Source organism: Benincasa hispida, chromosome 12 (assembly GCF_027475165.1).
Source record: "Benincasa hispida cultivar pf3 chromosome 12, pf3_genome.v1.1, whole genome shotgun sequence".
Lineage (NCBI taxonomy): Eukaryota > Viridiplantae > Streptophyta > Magnoliopsida > Cucurbitales > Cucurbitaceae > Benincasa > Benincasa hispida.
Window position 1 is genome coordinate 8,792,038 of NC_143489.1, and position 22,152 is coordinate 8,814,189.

At 30.8% G+C, this 22,152-nt stretch overlaps 2 protein-coding genes across 4 annotated transcripts; both read left to right on the forward strand.

Annotated features, from left to right (window-relative positions):
* Positions 1 to 11,621: 11,621 nt before the first annotated feature.
* On the forward strand, positions 11,622 to 14,704 carry LOC120068565 (UDP-galactose/UDP-glucose transporter 2-like). 2 transcript variants are annotated; one of them, XM_039020379.2, is made up of 8 exons: positions 11,655 to 12,186; positions 12,351 to 12,408; positions 12,554 to 12,602; positions 12,718 to 12,919; positions 13,060 to 13,302; positions 13,482 to 13,583; positions 14,004 to 14,111; positions 14,205 to 14,704. In XM_039020379.2, the coding sequence occupies exons 1-8, from the start codon at positions 12,061 to 12,063 to the stop codon at positions 14,433 to 14,435; spliced, it is 1,119 nt and encodes a 372-aa protein (XP_038876307.1). In that variant the 5' UTR covers positions 11,655 to 12,060; the 3' UTR covers positions 14,436 to 14,704. The 2 variants fall into 2 exon arrangements, with proteins under 2 accessions (XP_038876308.1, XP_038876307.1); XM_039020380.2 differs by lacking the exon at positions 12,351 to 12,408 and having other exon boundaries at positions 11,622 to 12,186; positions 12,574 to 12,602.
* A 1,420-nt stretch (positions 14,705 to 16,124) lies between these two features.
* On the forward strand, positions 16,125 to 21,987 carry LOC120068214 (Pleckstrin homology (PH) domain superfamily protein). Of its 2 annotated transcripts, none has more exons than XM_039019921.2 (9): positions 16,125 to 16,320; positions 16,894 to 17,016; positions 17,261 to 17,348; positions 17,707 to 17,938; positions 18,822 to 18,899; positions 19,544 to 19,641; positions 20,797 to 20,922; positions 21,094 to 21,183; positions 21,608 to 21,987. In XM_039019921.2, exons 2-9 carry the CDS (start codon positions 16,985 to 16,987, stop codon positions 21,737 to 21,739), a joined length of 876 nt encoding a protein of 291 aa, XP_038875849.1. In that variant the 5' UTR covers positions 16,125 to 16,320; positions 16,894 to 16,984; the 3' UTR covers positions 21,740 to 21,987. The 2 variants fall into 2 exon arrangements, with proteins under 2 accessions (XP_038875849.1, XP_038875848.1); XM_039019920.2 differs by having other exon boundaries at positions 16,130 to 16,320; positions 16,894 to 17,045.
* Positions 21,988 to 22,152: the final 165 nt, after the last annotated feature.

Below are 22,152 nucleotides of genomic sequence, written 5' to 3' on the forward strand. Positions count from 1 at the left end.
TTTATTAATTGAGCTAGATAATCTAAACGAGAAAAATGAGACATTAGGAAAAAATCTAGATTTATCTAAATCAAATTTGCATGCTTTAAAAGAAGAGTACAAATTATTAGAAAATAAAAATGAAGATATTTCAGCTACTCTTTTAAAGTTTACAAATGGGAAAAAGAATTTAGATATCATGATGGGTAAGCAACAATGCATATTTGATAAAAGTGGCTTAAGTTATAAACCTCACCAAAAACAAAAGAAATTTACAAACTACTTTGTCAAAGAAGGTTCTATTATTTGTCATGCATGTGGAAAGCATGGTCATAAAGCTTATGCATGCAATTTTAAAAAAATCAATATTATGAATGAAAAGAGATGAATTCCTAAATTTTTGTTAGCTAACCCCCAAGGACCCAAACAAATTTGGGTACCTAAGGTTACATCTTGAGAATTAATTCTCTCAGGTATGTTTGAGATCCATAAAGAATAAGTGGTACTTAGACAGTGGATGTTCAAAACATATGACTGGGGACCACACAAAATTCACATACCTAGAAAAGAAAGATGGAGGATACGTTACCTTCAGTGACAATAAAAATGGTAAGATTGTTGGCAAAGGTAATATTAGTAACAGTTCGAATTTTCTTATTGAAAATGTTTTGTTGGTTGATGGTTTAAAGCATGATTTATTAAGTATTAGTCAATTATGTGATAAAGGATATAGAGTAATTTTTAGTGATAAAAATTGTACAATAGAAAATGCATGTGATGGAAAAGTTCTGTTTGTAGGAAATAGAGATAAAAATATTTATACTATTGATATATTAGATTGTCCTATAGTAGAAAATAAATGTTATACTATTGATATATTAGATTGTCCAAAGAAAATGGTTTCTACTTCTAGACCTTTACAATTGTTACATATGGAACTTTTTGGACCTACTAGAGTTGCAAGTCTAAGTGGAAAACATTATATGCTTGTTATAGTTGATGATTTTTTTAGATTTACTTGGGTTTTATTTTTATCTCATAAGGATGAAGCTTTAAAATCTTTTATTAGCTTTTCAAAAAGAATTCAATATGAAAAAGGCTTTATGATTTCAAAAATTAGAAGTGATCATGGAGGAGAATTTGAAAATGCTTCTTTTGAAAATTTTTGTGAAGAAAATGGAATTTCTCATGATTTTTTCTCTCCAAAAACACCTCAACAAAATGGTGTTGTAGAAAGGAAAAATCGATCTTTACAAGAATTAGCTACATCCATGCTTAATGAATATGATTTACCAAAAACTTTTTAGGCTAAGCTGTTAATACGGCATCTTATGTAATGAATCGTGTTTTAATAAGACATGTTTTAGATAAAACTCCTTATGAGCTTTTTAATAATAAAACTCCAAATATTAGCTATTTCAAAGTTTTTGGTTGCAAATGTTTTATTTTGAAAGACAAAGGGAAACTTGCAAAGTTTGAGTAAAAAACGGACATTGGCATATTTTTAGGATATTCTACATGTAGTAAAGCATATAGAGTTTTTAATAAAAAGAACTCATGTACTTGAAGAGTCAATGAATGTTGTTTTTTATTAAATACATGTTGCCACTAATAATGTTTCTGCTAGTGATGAATAAGAATTACCTGTTGAAGATCTTAGTATTAAAGATAGGGAAGCAGTATCAAATGAATCTAAAAAAGAGCCAAAAAAATCTCTCCCTCAGGATTGGAGATTCTCCACTCACCATCCTCAAGAGTTAATAATAGATGATATATCTCAAGGGGTAAGAACTTGCTCTTCTTTAAATGTCTTAAATAATGTTGCTTTCGTGTCTCAAATTGAACCAAAGTCTTTTAAAGATGTTGAATCTGATGAGTTCTGGTTAATTGCTATGCAAGAAGAATTAAATCAATTTGAAAGAAATAATGTGTGGGAACTAGGCCCGCGTACTAGTGATCATCCTGTTATAGGTACTAAATGGATATTTAGAAATAAAATGGATAAATCTGGTAATATTGTTAGAAATAAAGCTAGACTAGTTGCTCAAGGCTATAGTCAAGAAGAAGGAATAAATTATGAGGAAACATTTGCTCCTGTTGCTAGATTAGAATCTATTCGCATGCTGCTTGCATTTGCATCTCATAAGAATTTTACTTTATTTCAAATAGATGTAAAAAGTGCTTTCTTAAATGGTTTCATAATGGAGGAAGTGTATGTTGAACAACCTCCTAGTTTTGAAAGATTTGATAATCCAAATCATGTTTTTAAATTAAATAAAGCACTTTATGATCTTAAACAAGCTCCTAGAGCTTGGTATGACCGTTTGAGTAAATTTTTGCTAGAAAATGGTTTTAAAATGAGACTTATTGATACTACTCTTTTTATCAAAATTAAAGATAATGATATTTTATTAGTACAAATCTATGTTGATGATATTATATTTGGTGCTACTAACTCTTCTCTTTGTGAAGAATTTTCTAAATGTATGCATAGTGAGTTTGAAATGAGCATGATGGGAGAACTTAAATTCTTCCTTGGGCTTCAAATTAAACAACTTGAAGATGGAATCTTCATAAATCAAGAAAAGTACACAAGGGATCTACTCAAAAGGTTTAAGTTCGATAATGCAAAAGTAGCAAAGACCCCGATGAGTACCACTACAAAGCTTGATAAGGATGAAAAAGGTAAAAACGTAGATATTAGAGCTTATAGAGGTATGATCGGATCCTTGCTTTACTTAACTACGAGTAGGCTTGATATTATGTTTAGTGTATGCATGTGTGCTAGATTTCAATCATGTCCTAAAGAATCGCACTTGCATGCTATAAAAAGAATTTTTAAATATTTGCTTGGTACCGTTGATTTAGGCTTATGGTATCCTAAAAATGCATCTTTAGATTTGATTGCATATTCTGATGCTGACTTTGCTGGTAGTCTAACTGATAGAAAAAGTACTAGTGGAACATGTCATTTTCTAGGTAGTTCTTTAGTATTTTGGTATAGTAAAAAGCAAACTTCTGTTGCATTATCTACCACTGAGGCTGAATATATTGCTGTTGCTAGTTGTTGTTCTCAAGTTTTATGGATGAAACAAACATTGCGTGATTTTGGTTTAAATTTTGAACAAGTACCAATCTTTTATGATAATACTAGTTCAATTAATTTAAATAAAAATCCCATTCAACATTTTAGAATAAAGCATATAGATATTAGACATCATTTTCTTCGAGAGCATGTGCAAAATAAGAATATTGTCATTAATTATGTTAATACTGAGAACCAGGTAGCAGATATTCTTACAAAGGCATTAAATGAAGAAGCCTTTTGTAAAAATAGACTTGCACTTGGTATTATTAGAATTGCCTAATTATGTTTGATAGAGGGAGCATTATTCATATTTCTATGAATTTATGTGTTATAATTTATTGAGGGAAGCATTATTTGTATGATTAAGGGGGAGAAAAATCACTTGTATATCTTTTTGTTGATAACAAAAGGGGGAGAAGTATTTTCAGTATTATGGTGGTTTGTCATCATAAAAAATGGGAGATTGTTAGCTTTAGGGCATCAATCAAACCAAGTATTTGATGATAACAAACTCAAATTTTTTATACTAACATTTTCAGTGTTTCAGAGTCACTATCTTGTAGAGCTCGGAAAGACGATTCCAATGCAATTTCAATCGCTCAAATCGGAGTTCAAACGAGAAAGTTATAAGCAAAAGAAGATTGGAGAGAAAATCCAACGTGGCAGTGACACGTGGCACCTTGCTGACGTGGCATCCGACGTGGCGGCTGATGTAGCATACAAACGGTCAATATTGATGGTGTGGCGGATAACAGGTGCCTGCGGTTTCTTCACAGAATGCGGTGCGTGACGCTCAATCTACTCCCCTGTGCTCGTGGTGCTTATATCATCCGGCTATTTTTTATTTTTTATTTTTATTTTCTTATTTTCCTTTAATTTCCTGATCTAATTTTCTCCAAATTCTCACCAAATTTTAGCCTTTTCAAATTTGATTTCCTTCCTAAATTTTCATCATTCAAATCCTTTTTATTCTCCAAATCTCAATAATTCCAATCTTTCAAAACTCCTTTTCAAATCATTTCCTTTTCTATTTTTATTCAATCTCCACCCTTCATTTGCAATCATATCCAATGGCCAAAATTTATCCCCTCGCCTATAAATTAGACTTGATTTTACTCTTCATTGACCGACCAAAAGCTATCAAGTCTTAAGCTCTCAATTCTCTCTACTCTCAAATTCTTGTCCTCCTTGCTCATAAATTGGCCTAAAGTTATTTTTGTGATTTTTTTTATGAGTGCTCAATTTGTGTATTTAGTAAGAGGTAATATTGTGAGGTTTTCTTTTAAATTTTTGGAAATTGTATTAAGGTGTGGGTACACCTTGGGTTGTGAGAAAAAGAAATTGGTTTGATCTTGAACGATCTTGGTAAAAAAGATCTTGGGTTTCTCTTTAGCCTAGTAAAAAGAGGGTCGTGTGTCGGTTTGGTCCTCACCTGCAAGAGGATCATTTAGTGAAATACCCAAGGAGTCTTGGAGAGTGGAGTAAGCAATTTGCCAAACCACTATAATTCCCGGTGTTTTTTTTTCTTCTCTCTTTTATTTCTTGTTTTCAATTTTTTTTGCTTCTTGTCTTAGTTATTTTTTTTAATCTTTCCAAATTGCATGATTTAATTTTTAGTGTGTCATTTAAATTTATCCTTGATTAAATTATCTTTAAATTTGAAGTTATCATAGTTTGCATGATTTAAGTTTTTTTTTTTTGCATAAATTTTCTTTAATCAAATTAGTGGGTTAACTTTATTGAGTATTGTTTGAAGATAAAATTATTTTTTTAAAAAAAAAAAAAATTGGTAGTCAACCCCTCCCTCTAATGTTGCCTTTAGATCCTATAATAGACCATTAACATTCTACCATATGACTTTTTTATGTTAATAAATAATGTTGTACGACGAGCGATGCGAGTCGTGAAGGCCGATCGTCTTACTCAATTTCTTTTGTCGTTTATGCTCTTTACCAATCGTGTAGTAACTTTCTTCTATCGTCTAAGTCCTATCGTGTACTCTCCTTCATGTACACTTCAACCCAATCGTCTACTTTTTATCGTGTACTTTCTGTCGCCTACACGATCAACCCATCGTCTACATGCTTTCCTCTATCGTGTAGATGCTTGTCCTATCATTCACCTTTTTCCCTACGATCGTCTAGATATTTGACCACAATCGTCTAGTTTCTTTCTCCCAACGATCGTTTAGCCTTCACCTCTCAACAATCGTTTAGTCTTTGACAACGATCGTTTAGCTACCCTTTCTTCTTCCTCCTCACATGGTATCGAGCCTTTAAAGCCCAAATGGGTGATGTCCCAAAAGAGGCACTATCTTGAGGGGCATGTTGAGAATCCCACATTGGAAAAACCAAGGGGACCCACACTCTTTATAAGGTAGATGAGGTACTTCTCTCATTGCCAATTGGTTTTGAGATGGAGCCCCATCCTGTCAAACATTTATGACTAAATTATTACAAATTTAAAAATTATGCATTTATTTATTTAAATTTTCAAATATGATGTTTATACTGTTTTAAAAAGTACTAGATTTCTGAGTTAAATTCTAAAAAAACAAAGCACGTTTTTAGAATTTTTTTTAGTTTTCATTTTTTATTATTTTTCATAACACTAGTGATTAGTGAAAGTAGTGTAAATTAATTGTTATTTAAGCTTATGATTCAACCAAAAAGCATAATAAAAAACATGTGCAACTTCACTTGAATCGTTTTGTTGGTGATGACGTGTATTTCGATTTTATTTTTTAAAAAAACACCACAAAGTTTTGAACGTAACGATTTAAAAAAATATATATAATTTTCTTTTTGAAATTCAAATCTCCGAAATTAAAAGGAGAATCATGGATTTTTGACCCAAAAAACTTTTTTTTCAATTGAACAGTAACCTCATTTTTAAAATTTATTTTTTTAACCTCTTTTCTATCCTTTTAATTTTAAGTCCTCCACTTGAAAATACCATTTTGCTCCTCAATAAATGATCATTCAACTGTCTTGAATATGAAATCATCAACTTACCTAACTCACATATCTTAAATTAGAAACTTCAATATTCAGTTTCACATTTTGTTTTTTTAGATAGAAATGTTTTACGTGAGGGTCCTAACTTTAGAGTAACAATCCTTTTTAGAGGGTCCCAAGTTCGGAGGAACGATTTTTTTCCTTTTTTTAGAGTTCCAAAAGAGGCATGTATGTTAAAAAGTAATCTTTTACTTTTTTTTTTTTAACTTTTTTATGTTGAAAAGTAGTAGTTTGTCTTGTAAAGTTGAGTTTATAAATAAGCCTTTTGTTTTGTCATGACTCGCTTTCGTATTTCCTTCTTTAATAGTCTCCCCAATATTTATAACATCCAGGTGGATTTTGGTATCAAGTATCCATGACAAATAATTATTGTCATTAACATCAAGAGTGGTAAATTTTAATTTTGTGAGATTTGTCATGACAACACTTTCATAAAATATTGTAGTTCTGTTAGAAAATTAATATATATTGAATATGCAAAATAACAATAAATTTATTAATTATAACGAAGAGGGAAGAATCGACATACCTTTAGGACCAGGAGCTCGAGCTGATAATGTGTTGTGAAAATGAAGAGCTCGACGGGAACACGGATGTGGAAAAAATATAATATAATAATATATTTATATAATAATAATAATAAATATAATATAACTAAAAATATAAAATTGGATAATATGAAAATTAATGAAATTTTGAAGTGGATTTCTCACTAATGTGCATACTTTCGAGATCCACAAAATGCCACTATTTATAAGCAAGTAGCAAGTAGGAGGTGGACTTACATGAACACCAAACATGAATTATTACAAGGCACATGGACAATATGAAAAATGACATATGACTTCTAGGACACTAAGCATTGGACATCTATTTTTATGATATTTATAATAGTTTTAATCTAATGCATTTGTTGAGCGTGGATAATAAAATCTTCACTTTTTTTTAAAAAAAAAAATGTATAGTAAGATTGAATGGAAAGAATAGAGAGAGGTGAATAGGGTTGTTTTCAAAAATTAAAACTTTTTCGATAGATTTAAAACCAAATTAAAGAAATTTAAATAAATGAAATGATTAGGACATAAAAAAATTAAATTGCATAAATTGAAAGAGTAGAGAGATAAAATAACACCACTAATTTTTATAGTGGTTTGGAATCCTACTTCACTCCCAAAACTCCTTCTTGGGTACTTTATTGTATAGATTCTCTTAGGATGAGAACCAATATTTACCACTCTTTTCACGGTTCAAGAGTCAAACTGCTACTAATCCTTTTTTGGGTTTAGGATCCAACGTATTCCAATCATTTTCAACGGGTTAAAAATCAAACTACTGCAAGTCATTTTTCGGATTCAAGATTAAATCATTACACTCAATTTAAGGTGCATCCACACCTTAATACAAATCCCATAAAAATGATGAAATTGAAAAACCTAAAAAAAAAAAAAAAAAACACTCTAAAAAGAGTAGATAGGCACATTTTATACACTCAAGACAATGTCTCTCAAAATAAACTCTCTCCTACAAAATCAAAGTTATGAAAACAATGAAGCCTTGAAAGAATGAAGAACAATGAATAATTAGAGAGATGTTTTGGAAATAATTTGGAGATGAGAAAATTTTTTATTCAATAATAATTAATTTTTGAAGAAGATGATTGTTGAAATCTAAACAGATTTTTTACCTAAAAAGGACAATAAAAGTAAGATTTAAAAATAGTCATTGAATAACAGCGTGAAGAAATGAAGGGTAGAGAGATTAAGTAGTGAAAAAATGAAAGTATATTTTAAAGATAATAAAATTAATAATATGTTGTATTTTCTCTTTTCTTTCAAAGGAAGTAGTCGTCCGAAGACTTTCCTCTTTTTGTTTTATTTAATTTAAATTCTTTTTTAAATTAAAAATCAAAATTTTAATTTATTTAAAAAGGATTATTCGTAATAACGTCACCTGTCATGATTTGGGCTATTCAATTGATTTGATTCGCCATGCATGTATTATCTCTTTTGTCTGTATTGTCACGTGATTTGTCCACGTGGCCATATCATCCCCACTTAAGAATTTTCTTCTTAATCTTCGTTTGACCACAATTTCTTCATTTGATGTCCAATTTGAACGATTCAAAATACGTTAGAATCGTCTCTTCAAACTCTATGCATACCCTTGACATTTTAGAACACTAAGACTATTAATAAAAACGTTTGTTATCATTAAAATATTTAATAAGATTGAAACTCATACAGCTAACATAGACGAAAAACAAAATGACTTGTTAGCAATTTAGTCTAACTTTTGTATATAAAAAAAGATTAGTTCATTTATCCATTTATGTAAAAAATTAAAAGTTTAGATATTTCTGCATATATTTCGAATGTTACAACTATGTAGATAGGTTGTTTAATTTGTAAACAAATATATATATATATATTTGGGGAGATTGGATTTTGGGAAAAGAGTATGAGACTTCCTACCTCATTTGGAGAAATTTCTTAATGATAAGAAATCTAATTTGGATATAATATAAACTCATTTTATTATTTTTGGAATAAATTGTAAACCAAATAATCATTGCAGGTTTATCTCTAAATTCGAAAATTGTCCCAAAAATGCTCAAAGTCTCACTTGAGTGGAATATGTCTTGATTTAGTCCATTGAATTTTTGGATTGTCCACCATTATTTTATTAAAAAAAGAAAAAATCAACAATATTGTATTAATGATACGAAATAGTGAACTAAAAAATAAATATTAAATCGTAATGACTCAACATAAATTATTTGTCAAATTCAATCAATTTAGTAAATAAGATAATTATTGAGCTAACAAAAAATATGGATTATTTGATTTTTTAAGAAAAAAGATTAATTTATAGAGTAAAAAGTTTTGTTTAAAAACAACATGAACTTTTTTTTTTTTTTTTTACAAAAACTACTAATGAAGTCTGGTTATTGTTGTAATTATACTTGTCATAACATCGTTCATGTAAATTGACTTGATAAATGATGTATAAAAATTAATTTGGTAGATCTTGTAAACATTGTCAAATATATGTTTTCGAGCTGAAATGAATAGTACCAACGATGTCTTTTTTTTTTCTTCTTATTTTTTGGGAGAAAAGACTGATGTTATAATATTATTTGAGTTTGGGGTGATCTGTACTTTTAGGTTCACTTACCTACCCGTTTGAGATTTGTATTGTATTGCAAAGAAAATGTGTTGCAGTGGTAATTAGATAATCTTTGATGTTATTTTAAACGTGTAATAACAATGAGTTCAATCATAATTAGAAAGTTATTAATGATGTTTATTTTTCTCTATAATGTGAATGAAATTTGATAGGTTTGTTGATAGTGTTCAGAAGAGGGGGAAGAAAAAAGAATTTTAATATGGAGATTGAAAAAGAAGAAAATGAGGGATTCATGGAAAGTGATAGGATGAAGAGAGAAAAAAATATAAAGTTTGATAAGTTTTGATTTTTTTTTTGGTCTTTAAAGGAATAGTAACATGTTCTTCTCTCTCTAAAGAGAGAGGATAGAGAGTAAATTTATAAATCGTAATAAGAATATATCTTGAAATCAATTAAATTACATGATTGGGTGTAATAAAAAATGGCGGAACCAACAATTGATTATCCGTGTATATTTAGGTAAACAACTCCAAATGTAATCCAATGTGACCCACCTCCCTAAATTGCATGTCATAAATAACATTTATAGGTAGGTAAGTGTGCCCTTACATTTTTACAATAAGTATGATTGTAAAAATTGAAAGAACGTCCGAGAGTATAAATTAAATTTAGAAATATTTTCGTATAATTATCAAATTAAGAATTATGTAAAATATTATGGATGATTTTATAAATTAGAAAAAAAAAATATAAATCTATACTCTAAACTTTTCGATTGTATTAAACACAACATTGAACTAATGATCGTAACAATTTAAACTTTACACTATATATCAATTTACACATTTTTCAGATAATTTCGTCAAAAAAGAATTGTGAGACTTATAATTGTTTCGATTAAACGTCTAATGAACAATTTGTTTAGATTATTTTTGGAAAGTATAAATACAACAATAATTCTTATGAAGTGTGCAAGTTTCTTCAAATCTCGAATTAGCAAAATAGGCCAGTAAAATTAGTGCGTGGACACTTTTCAAAAGTAATTTTAATTAAGAGTCTAAATTGATTTGTTTGTATAAGTTTATGAAATTAACTAATAAAATTATAAGTCTCATGTTATATTTATTCAAATGAAACATAATAAGAGGTATAAATTGATACACAACCAAAGATTAAAAATTATTTTTGGTTCTTGAAATTTCATGATTTCATGAACATAACAATTTAGTCCATAAACTTTAGTTGTAATTATTTACAATTTTGTCCCAATCATGAAAATTGTCATGATGATTTGATTAAGTTTATGACATATGTAAATTGATAAACAAATCATAAAACAGACGTATTTATAAACTATAAAGACTAATTGGTAACGACATAATAATTGAAACTTAAAATTGATTGAAAGTTTTCATTATACAAACTAAATTGTTATAAATTTCAAAGTAAAGGGTGAAATTTATTTATTAAAATTTAGAAACTAAATTGTTATACATTTAGGTCTCGTTTAGTAATCATTTGTATTTGTATTTTGTTTTTGAAAATGAAGCCTATAAACAGTATTTCTACTTCTAAATTCCTTCATTTATCATCTACTTTTTACCAATAGTTTACATAATCAAGCAAACTTTTGAAAACCTAAAAAAATAGCTTTTAAAATTTTATTTTTATTTTTAAAATTTGGCTAAAAATTCAACCAATATACTAAAAAAAATGCAAATCATTATAAGAAATAAAGACGAAATAAACTTAATTTTCAAAAATAAAAAACAAAAAAAATATAAAGGTTACCAAAAAGGAGACCTTAAAAATGGACTAAATTATTACCAACTAAAATTTAAAAACTAAGGTATCGTTTGGTAAATATCTTATTTTTTGTTTTTGTTTTGAAAATTAAGTGTATGAACATTACTTCCATCTCAAATTTATTCATTTGTTATCTATTTTCATCAATGGTTTAAAAAATCAAACCAAATTTTGATAATTAAAAAAAATAACTTTAAAAAAGTTTTGTTTCTAGAATTTGTTTAAGAATTCAACGATTGTACTTAAGAAAGATAGAAATCATTATAAAAAAAAAGTGATAAAATATGTTTAATTTTTAAAAATAAAAATAAAAAAAACAAATGATTATTAAATAGTTACTTTTATTAAAATTGGAGAACTAAATATATTTTTTAACTTAAAAATTATTAGGGTAAAAAATGAAGAGATATATATGGATATTTTTCCAATAAATTAAATCGTAATTTCCAAAGCGACGGTGACTCGGTCATGCAATTTCACAGGCGGCTGCCGAACTATCAAAGCAGCCTACTTGACTTGAAAAAAGAAAAATAATAATAATGAAAACAAATATTTTTTTTAAAAAAATCGAGCCCATTTCTGTAATTTCCTAAGAGAAACTCGGTGGGTATACGAAGCCAAACCGAAAGACACGGCTTGTAATAGAAACCCATATCCGTAATTTCACAAACCTCGTCCTCTTTCTTTCTTCTTCATTCCTTCCATTTGCAGGCAGCTTTAGAACAGAAAGCGAGGCCCACCCACAAGTGTATCGCAATCGTTTCTTCTTGTGGTTTAAGCTTCTCTCTTTCTTCTTCTCTTCGTACCAACGTTTTCTCTTTCAAAACTCTCTCTACAGACTTGCACAGAGAAGAAAAAAAAAAAGGATTAAAAAGTCCCTTTGATTCCATCTCTGTTCCGATTCCTTTCTTCCCAATGTAATTGATATCCCTTTTTCTCCCAATTAAAGAAATATTACCAGTGAATTAAAGTTGTCTTGGGTTTTCGTTTCTTGGGATTGCTGTTTGGGTTTTCTTTGTTTTCAGACGTTGACGATTGTGGAAGATGAAAAACGAGGATCAAACCAGGTCCCTGTTTGGGATTTCGCTCACTGATCGACCTAAATGGCAGCAGTTTCTCATTTGCAGTTCTGGGTTTTTCTTTGGCTACCTTGTTAATGGTGTTTGTGAGGTTTGTTTCTTTCAATCTTCTTTTGGGTTTCTTTGTTTTGATTTTTTTTTTTGATGATGAGTGTTCCTTGGAACGATTCTCATTTATGTTAATGGCTCGACTCTTAGTTTAATTTATGTGATGATTAGTCCTGCATCTGTTTGAGTAACTATTTGGTGGCTCAGAAAACGCAAGAGAATAAAGCTAAATCTCTGTATAAAGCAGTGAACGTTCTGCTTTATGGTAAAATAACTGAGAACTTTTACATTTCTTGTTCTCTTCCCTCTTAGTAATGGCTTTTACCCTGATTTTCTGTGCTAGCATCGGTTAGTTTAGTGTTAATGGTTTGGTCAACTTTCTATTACCAAATTCTGTTTGATATTGACAGAACATGTTATTGGTTCGCAGGAATATGTGTATAATCGTCTCAAGTTCAGGTATTTGATTAATCTTTTTTAGTTTATATCAGAGTTTTTTGTTCGAACTATTCCATCTCTATGGAACTATGTTTTTATGCTGAATCCCTTTTCTTAACAAATTTTAGTTCTGCAGTTATGGATGGTACTTCACATTTGTCCAAGGATTTGTTTATCTGGCACTTATTTATCTCCAAGGTTTCACCACCAAGCAAATGGTTAACCCATGGAAGACATATGTGAAACTGTCAGCTGTTCTCATGGGATCTCATGGATTAACCAAGGGCTCCTTGGCTTTTCTGAATTATCCAGCACAAATTATGTTCAAATCTACCAAGGCATGTTTTCAATCAGGAAAAAACTGTTGAGATTTTCGATGATATGTATAGATTTTACCTTTTGATCTGTCTTTGAATTGAGTTCCGGTTATCTTAATTCTGTGATTTTAGATTGACCCTTTTGCTATGTAAAACTTCAGGTGCTTCCTGTTATGATAATGGGAGCCTTCATTCCTGGCTTGAGAAGGAAATACCCTATTCATGAGTATATCTCTGCTCTTCTTTTAGTGATTGGATTGATCCTCTTCACCTTAGCAGATGCACAGACTTCTCCAAATTTTAGTATATTAGGTGTTGTTATGATAAGCGGTGCTCTTGTCATGGACGCCTTTCTCGGGAATTTGCAGGAAGCCATTTTTACTATGAATCCTGATACTACACAGGTAAGCTTTGATCCCCTTCAGTTTTACCCGTTCTAAGCAACAGATGAAAATTTTAGTTCAGATTATCATTTCTCAGTCTTCAATTTGTTCAAGAAGTGTGCTGAATGTTTATATTATGAAACAATGGCAATTTCTTTTATTTCGATTCTTGATAATAACCTTTTGATACTCTTTGGCAGACTGAAATGTTATTTTGCTCGACTGTAGTTGGCCTCCCTTTCTTAGTAGTACCGATGGTGTTAACGGGAGAGCTGTTTCGAGCCTGGACTTCCTGTGCTGAAGTAAATATCTTAATCCAACTCTCTGCTAATTTGCTCTTTTTTATTGCTAGACTATACGTATTTTTCTTGTCATATAAAGAAATCCTTGTCTACAACTTGATGGCAAGTCATGTAGTGGTTAATGTTTGCCTCCATGTTTCTTCTTTTTCCTATAAGTCAACCGTTTATATAGTCAACACATCCATTTGATTAGTTCAATATGTGCAAGAAAATGTCCTGTCTGCAACTTAGTCAACATATGCCCTTTATTCTAATATAAAATTGGACATTATACTTTATTAATTTACAATAACATCCCTATCCTTGAAGACAACAATCTTTGCTAGGTCAACAAAGAGAGGATAGTTAAACATTAATCTCGACTTAGCTATTTTATGAATATACAGCTCATATCTTGACTTTGTACTAAATGTATAACAGCACCCGTATGTCTACGGAGTCTTGGTGTTTGAAGCCATGGCAACATTTGTTGGTCAAGTGTCTGTTCTATCCCTCATCGCCATTTTTGGCGCTGCCACAACCGCAATGGTATGTTCTTCAAGTTCTATCATATAGTTCAAGCGAATCTTTTCGGGTTTTACAGTTTACCAACTGGGTTTCGACCTTTACCGATGTGTGCAGATAACAACTGCAAGAAAAGCAGTCACTCTTCTACTTTCATACCTCATATTTACCAAGCCAATGACAGAACAACATGGAAGTGGGCTGCTTCTTATAGCCATGGGAATTGTACTGAAGATGTTGCCTGACAACAAATTGCCTTCAAGACCAGCAAAATCTTCACATAGAGTAGATGATAACCAGTTAGATGAGGGAAAAGAAGAAGATGAAGTGAAGAGGCCATTGGTTTAATTATATATCCTTTAATGGAGTGTTCATGTAGTGTGTCTATCAAATAAAGAGTTTCCCTTGTTTTTTTTGTTATGATTTTTTTTTTTTTTTTACTTAGATTTCCATAAGTGCTTATTTATTCTCTTTTACGTTTTGCAAAGTTGTTACTAGAAATGAATGTAAAGTTAGAGAAAATAGAGAATATTTATACCCACAAGCTTATTTTTCACTTGTTACCCAATGTCAATTTTGGAAGTACAGCTGATTGGTAAAGATTTTTTATTTTTATATTTTTGGGTTAGGGTTGTTTCAGTTTCAATTTCAATTAGTTGTATTATATTATATAGCAGTCGTAATTCAATATTTGTATGATTTTTTTAAATTTTTTTATTTTACTTAAAAGGGATATTTGTCTGATTAATAGCCCATTTGCAATTTTGGATTTAAAAAACTGTTGAAGGAAAACTTTTCAAACTTCTCTGTCATTCTCAAGTCACATCAAACTCACATAGTCCATTCAAATGTTTTCTAAAAAACGTCTATTCAAAATCTCTATTGTATCAACATTTTAATTTAATAAATAAATTAATAAATTACTGTGCTAAGAAAATGATGTTATAATATATATATATATATATTTGTTAAAATACTCTTTGATAAAGAAATAAGAAACTTCACTATAACTAATTGAAAGCACGGTTTGAAAAAAATTGAGTTGAGATCATTGTTTTTTAATTTTACTATAAAGGATGCTTAAGTTTGGTGTACTTTCAGATGTCTAATTTCAATTCATATACTTTTCATAAATATTAAATTGAGGATTCGTTTAGATTGATTTGAAAACAAAAGGTTTTTTTTTCTTCCTAAAAACTCGTGTTTATTTAAATATTTTTAATAAAAACTTATTAAAATACATTTGAAAAACTATTCTGAATGATTGCTAAACATTTTAATTTATTTTAAAATGACTTATTTTTCAAATTAAACATTTGAAAATATATTCCAAATATACCTTTGACCTATAATTTTTTTTTGGGTGAAAAATCAACAATAAATTAATAATAGAGACTAAATTTATTAAAAGTACAAACACTATTGTAAACGAAAGTACAAAAACTAAAACTTGAGATTTGAAAGTATGTCAAAAAACTATCAAAATAAATGGACGTATCTTAACCTAGTTAAATTGAGTATGTGTTTGATTTAACTTTTCAAATGTTCAATTTTGAAAATAATTCATTTTGGAAAAATACAAATGTTCAACAACCACTCAAAATAATTTTTCAAATCGTATTTTAAACAAATTTTATAAAAAAATGACTATTTTAAAAAACAATTTTTTCTCTAGTAAATCAAAATAGGCTCACAAGGGTCAAATTTGAGTTATTTTTTTTCTTGAAATACAAAATGTGTTAAAATAAAATTTTAAATATTCTAAAATTTAAATATATTAAATGCAAATTTAAAAGTTTGAAACTAAACTAAAGTTTAGTGGGCGAAGGTTATGGGCTTTCAGGCCCAGTTGGTGGCCCAGATAAGCAAATGGGTTCCACATCGGAGGAGAGACAAAACAGCTCAGCAAAACCGAAGGCGAAGACCACGTGGTCTTTCTCTTCGCGGCGAACAGATCCAACGGCTCCAATTGAAAATATCGTGTGCAGATGATCCAACGGTTCATATTAATACATTTAATTAATTTGCATAAATCTCAGTTCCCCACTACCGAAAATGTTCCTTTTCTCCTCTTTTGAGCAAGCTACTCTGAAGCAAAAAAAGTTGTAAAATTTTGGAAAACCCTAAATCTTTCTTTCACTGTTCTTCGCTTTTACAAGATTTGTTCAAAATTATGAGAGGAACTAAGCGCTCTGCCTTATCAGACTCGATTCCCGACACTTACGATTCTGTGGTATGTTCCTTTTTCATGTTCTTTCCTTTCTCCGTAATCCGCCGAAACCTGATTTGTTCTTCCACATATCCTACTCGTGTTTTTTCTATATATTTTACAGCTTCAATGATAATTATGAACTACTCTTTTGGGTATGAATTTCTATCGACTGTGCTTTGCTTCATTGAATTTTGACTTGCTCTGTTTGATGGCTTTCATGAAGAGCGTAGTTAGGATTGAGCATTTTCCCCCAATTTTTGGGTTGTAACAAGTAGAATATTTCCATGTACTTGAATTCCGTTGGGTGGTCGGTGCTTTTTGTCTGCTTATAGTAATCTTAGCTTCTTTGAGTGTTTTGAAAATCTCCCTTTGCGGGAGTTTAAGTTATAAGGTTGACGTGTTCTTACTTTATTGAATCATTAATTGAGTCCTATTGGGTTTTCCCCCGAATTTTTCTACAAAAGAACAGGGAGTCGATGAACGACGTGTTTATTGCTAATTGATAAAGCACTTCCTGATTTAATCACCTGATGTCTTAAAAGCTTATTGTATTTCTCTCTCTCTCTCTCTCTCTCTCTTGCAAATTTAATGCAGTTTGGTAACAAAAGAATATTGGCGGGATCCTCATTTGATATTCAGAGGGCAGAACCATCTCAACAACAGAAGACAAAAACACCTACACTTGATGTGCGCCGGGCGGAGTCATCTCAGCAGCATGTGAGAGCACTTAACACTCAATTTGCAAGGTCTAACTGTGAATACCGTAATTCAAATGAACCTCTTGATCATTTGTTATCTTGCATTATCATTGCTTACGCTTATTGAATTTGCTGATTTTTTGTAGAAAGTAGCTAGTTGTAGTTGCTAGTGTTTATGATTTTAGAATGTTAGAAGTGTCAATATGGGGATTCCATACCTGTATGATATTAAATGTATACTACATTTTTTTGTTTGCATACAGTTGGGTGCAGTCACAATTAGCCAATCATCCAGATGAACTTTGGGAAGATGGTGTCCGTGATTACTTGACTCATGCCTCAAGTATTATGGTAAGCGCTGATAATTGTTTTCTTCTGCTTTCATCTAAACTCCACCCTGCTATTTTATAGGTCCTGTTTGATGACTAAATCATGCCCTTCAGATGAATTTGTAGACGTGTAACATCTTTAACACAATAAGAAATCAATTTGACTTGATCAAGAATTTCTTAACTATTAACAAGCATTCATCTCTCTTTTGATAAGGCAGAATCAAATGCACCCTGCTTTATATGCTGTAAATTTATTGCATATCAAGAATTCATTTGTTTAAAGTGTCTTTGTTGAATTTCACACTAAATGTCAGGCTTACATATCCAAATTATTTTTCAAATCAGTATCCATGACTTAATTCGTTTTGTATTCAAAGGAAAAATTTAGTGATATTGTCGAGTGGCTCAAAGCAAACACTGTTAAAGGAGAAAGTTCACCTTCTACTGGATCTTCCATAGCTGAAAAGAAGACAGAAACTGAACGCAAGAATACTGATGTAAAACTATTTCAAGGACAAACTGGTTTTGCACCTACTAGTGCAACTACTAGCAGTACAACTTCATGGACCTCTGGGGCATTCTTCAACCATCAAGCCCCTAGCATATTTGGTAGCATTACTTTCTAGCTCTTAGCATTATTCTTTTGCAAGGATTTTGGTGTCTTCATTGAGTATTCAATATGCTAAATTTTGGCGCAACATGGAAAACAAAGGGAAAAGAAAGTGAACTATATTTGTTCATCACGTCTGTTACGTCACTTGAAGTGTTATGGCTAGCTTTGATTTTCATGGGTTGTAAAAAAAAAAAAATTAATAACTAGAGAAATTGTATTACCAAAGTGGATTTACAATTTTTTTTTAATAATTATAGTTTTTTGTTATTTATGTTAGATATTATAGAAAATGATATAAGACTGGATTTGACCATATTTTCAGTAATTTCATATATGATCTCTTGATCAATGTTTCTCACTAAAAAAAAGTAATTTCATATATGTTCTCATGATGTTTTTAGATACCAAAAACATGATCACTCTCTTGGAAACTTATATGGAAATGTCACGAGTATAAAGGGCCTTAGGGCATCCCACGTTGAACTTCAAATATCTATCAAGTCTCCTGGCTGATTTGCTGGGTTATGATGCATCTCGATGAATAAAGAAAGATTGACATTTTGTTGAAGTTCCACTTATGCCAGATGTTTATACTGGTTAGGCTAGGACTGATTTCTTTTAATTGATATGAATTATTCATAGTAACAAGGAAAACAACCATGTTCTTATTATTTTCCGAGTCAAGTTTTAGCATGTGATTCATGATCTTTTAACATTTAGTTATAATTGATTACCTCTCCTCTGTTCCTTTGTTGCTATGATTACGTTCTTAGAGAACTAAAAGTAGTATAGTTTGTTATGCAACTAGTATTAAACTATCCCACAATTCCTTAGTTTGGTTCTAAATGAACTCCTTTTCTTTTCTCTTCCTTTGGCAAGGATTACAAAATTCAGTTCTTGCCAATGGTGTTTCTGTTGGTCAAACTGCAGTCCCAACTTCAGAGAATGCGGATGACGGTGAGATTCTTGAGATTTTGCACTTTCTTTTAGTTATTTCTTGATCTAGTTGTATCTCTTTAAACTACTCTGCTTATATTTATATTTCAATACATCTCTAGGTTAATCTTAATGTGAAGGTCCAACTGTTATACATTGTTGCACCAATGATGACTTGAGACTAGCAAATTATAAATAAGTCAAGTTATCATGTTCAATCTGTTATTGACGGCCTTAATGCTCAAATTTTGAGCTCTAAATAGTTAAATGGATTATAGATCATCTACTGTTAGTTATTTTTTTGGCAATTTTCTTGACTTTTCTTTACCGAAACTTGGACTCAAATTTGTAGTAAATGTTGGTGCTGGGGGGAGCAAGGATTTTAATTGTGAATTCAGAATTGTAGTAAATGTCTTTTGTTTTCAAGCTGATGAGTCTTGTCACACCATTTCACCATCCAACAATGCAAAAAAAAAAAAAAAAAACTGACACTTGTTAGTGTGTAAGAACTTCACATACGAGATTATGGTTCCCCCCACCCACATTATTTTAAAAATAAATTGACCTCATGGTATCTTCCCGGGGCTGGAGCATATTCGAGTGTAAATGTTGTTTTTAATTTTAAAGTGCCACTTTCTTAATTTGAGGCCTTGTTTTGGTTGTAGAAAATGACTTGGAGCAGCCAAGCAGCCCATCTGTGAAGAAGTCTGAAGAGAAAGGGGTGGTTGTAGTGCATGAAGTTAAGTGTAAGCTTTATGTGAAGGTATTTGCTTCTGAAAAGTGGAATTTAAATGATTATAATTTCCGGATAAAGTTAATTGGCCGCACAGGAAGGCATTTGCATTGTGAAAAATTGTCGTTCTATTTTTTTTTTTTTCCTATGAGCACTCTTACTGGGAGGGGGATCCATTTTGTTTGAATATTACCTTCTGGTACTCTTACTCTCCAAGGAAGAAAAGAGGTAGATGAGGACCAGAACTTGAAATGTATTGTGCCGACTGCCGTGAGAGTTGAGACTGGAGAGCTTGATTGAGCAACTTGTTTCCAAACAAAGATTGTAGTTTGTTGTAACTATTGTAATAGTTTTCACTTTCAACTTTTATGTATGAGAGTATAAATTGAGTAGGGATATTATTTTATGGTTTCTGCTGTAAGGGATGAATGGGTATTTGGTGTAAAAGTAGTTTAATGTTGCGGGGAATATTAGAATATTTGGGAAAAATCAGTAATGAATTCAGTAGTGCATGAGTAGATTTGCGGAGATATTGTAGACAGTCCAATTTTTTTGTGGTTGGCTCGTATCAATTGGAGCATTACTTTTGGAAGTTGAAGAGGGAAAATTGTACAATCAAATTGATGTAATGGAAACACAAAACACTTTTGGAGGAGTATCCAAGGAGTAGTAAAATCAGTTGATGGCAAGTATGAATATCCAACATTCCTTGGAAGGGATTAGGGTAGGTAGCTGTGCTTACTGCTTGTTGTATCAGTGGGGTAGCCTCTGTGTAAAGATTGCTGTAGGTTGTAGGGCTAGCAACAAAAATTCTTGGATGAGCAGCTGATGAAGGCAGTTAATTAATTAGTGACTAAGAGATATCTTAGGCTATGGAGTCTAGAAAACCTCTTTGAATTCTTCAAAACTTGTGTAACTGTTGGTGTTGTTTTTGATAGCTAACTGTCTTCATCCCTTGAGTTCTGATGAATTTGTGAAGAAGTACAAATGGGAAAAAAAAAAAGTTAGAATAGTTGTTGCATGATGTTATACACATTGAAAATTTGCTGTTGTCATTATATTGCTTCTGTTCACTGTTATTTTTATTTGCGTTGTGTTTCATCCTGTTTAAGTTTTTATTTTCTTAGTATCCGTTCTAGATTAATTACTGTATTCTTGACACTATGTCATGTTGTGTATATGCAGTCAACTGATCCAGCAGATAAAGATGCATGGAAAGACAAAGGCACAGGGCAGCTTTCCATAAAATGCAAGGAGGGTATCAGCAAGGGTACAAAGGAATCCAAACCAACAATTGTAATTCGAAATGATGTATGGTTTATTATGCTTAATCTATACTGTTTGATCATACTTTTTATTTATCCCAGCTCTCTCTTCCATCAAGTCTTTAGTAACAGCTGTGGGTTTTGGTTTCTTTTTTTCTTTTTTCTTTCTTTTTTTTTTTTTTTTAATCTTACAATATGTTGAATATTCTACTTATAGGTGGGGAGACTACTGCTGAATGCTTTAATCTATCCAGGGATAAAAACAAGTACTCAAAAGAATTCGCTTGTTGCAATATTCCATACTTCGGTAATGTTTATCTTCATACTGATTATCAACATATTGAAGTATGACTTGGTCAGTTTATTTCTACTTCGTATGCATGATAAAAGTAGCATTTAACTCCCCCATACAAGGATTGCGAATGTGAGGTTCAAAAGTTGTCTTTTATAGCGATCTAGTTACCACCTACACAATCGATCCCATGTTACATTTTTGTTTTGTTTTTTTTTTTTCCTAAGTTCAACTATTGTGGAGGGTGGGAGATCAAATCATCAACCTTTGGAATGAAAATTGGTGTCTTTTATTGTGTTTTTGTTGTTCTATATTCCTATTCATTTAAATGAAATGGAATGAAGAGAAATTGCTGTTGGGTTCTATTCATTGTGGATTAATTTGTATTCCAATATTCCTGAAGACATCTATAGCTAATATTTGTTTTCTTCTTTTGTAGAGTGAAGGCGATACAAACGAGAATGGTGATAAAGATACAGTTGTGGCACGCACGTACTTGATTCGATTAAAAACAGAGGACGATCGGAATAAGCTAGCAGAAGCGATTCAAGAATGCGCTCCCGCTCCTTGACGGTGATAAAAGATGGTGCCTTTAGAGGCCCTTTATATCGGAAGAGAATTTTGTCTGTCTATTTTCTTTCCCCCCATTTGTGAGAGGGGGTTTCTTCGGAAAACAGGATCAGTTTAACATTCTAAATTGATCTCTCTACCAAATGAATCTACTTCTTTAAGAGAGGCTGAGGCAGTTGTACTATAAAGAGAATGGATGCTTTTATTTAGTGTACCAATACAATAATGCAAAATTTCTTGGTTTCTCAATTTCATCATCACTGTTTGTAACTTTAATTTTGAGTGTGTTTGGAATATATTTTCTAATGTTTAAATTAAAAAAACAAGTCATTTTAGAAAAAATTAGAATGTTTTGTAATTATTTAAAATAATTTTTCAAATATATTTTAATCAGTTTTTATTAAAATGTTTAAA

Coding starts and splice junctions, on each gene's coding strand:
- LOC120068214 (XM_039019920.2), top strand. CDS start 16,261: ATGAGAGGAACTAAGCGCTCTGCCTTATCAGACTCGATTCCCGACACT. Junction 16,321..16,893: donor CCGACACTTACGATTCTGTG/GTATGTTCCTTT, acceptor AATTTAATGCAG/TTTGGTAACAAAAGAATATT. Junction 20,923..21,093: donor CAATTGTAATTCGAAATGAT/GTATGGTTTATT, acceptor TTCTACTTATAG/GTGGGGAGACTACTGCTGAA.
- LOC120068565 (XM_039020379.2), top strand. CDS start 12,061: ATGAAAAACGAGGATCAAACCAGGTCCCTGTTTGGGATTTCGCTCACT. Junction 12,187..12,350: donor TTGTTAATGGTGTTTGTGAG/GTTTGTTTCTTT, acceptor TTGGTGGCTCAG/AAAACGCAAGAGAATAAAGC. Junction 12,920..13,059: donor TTATGTTCAAATCTACCAAG/GCATGTTTTCAA, acceptor GTAAAACTTCAG/GTGCTTCCTGTTATGATAAT.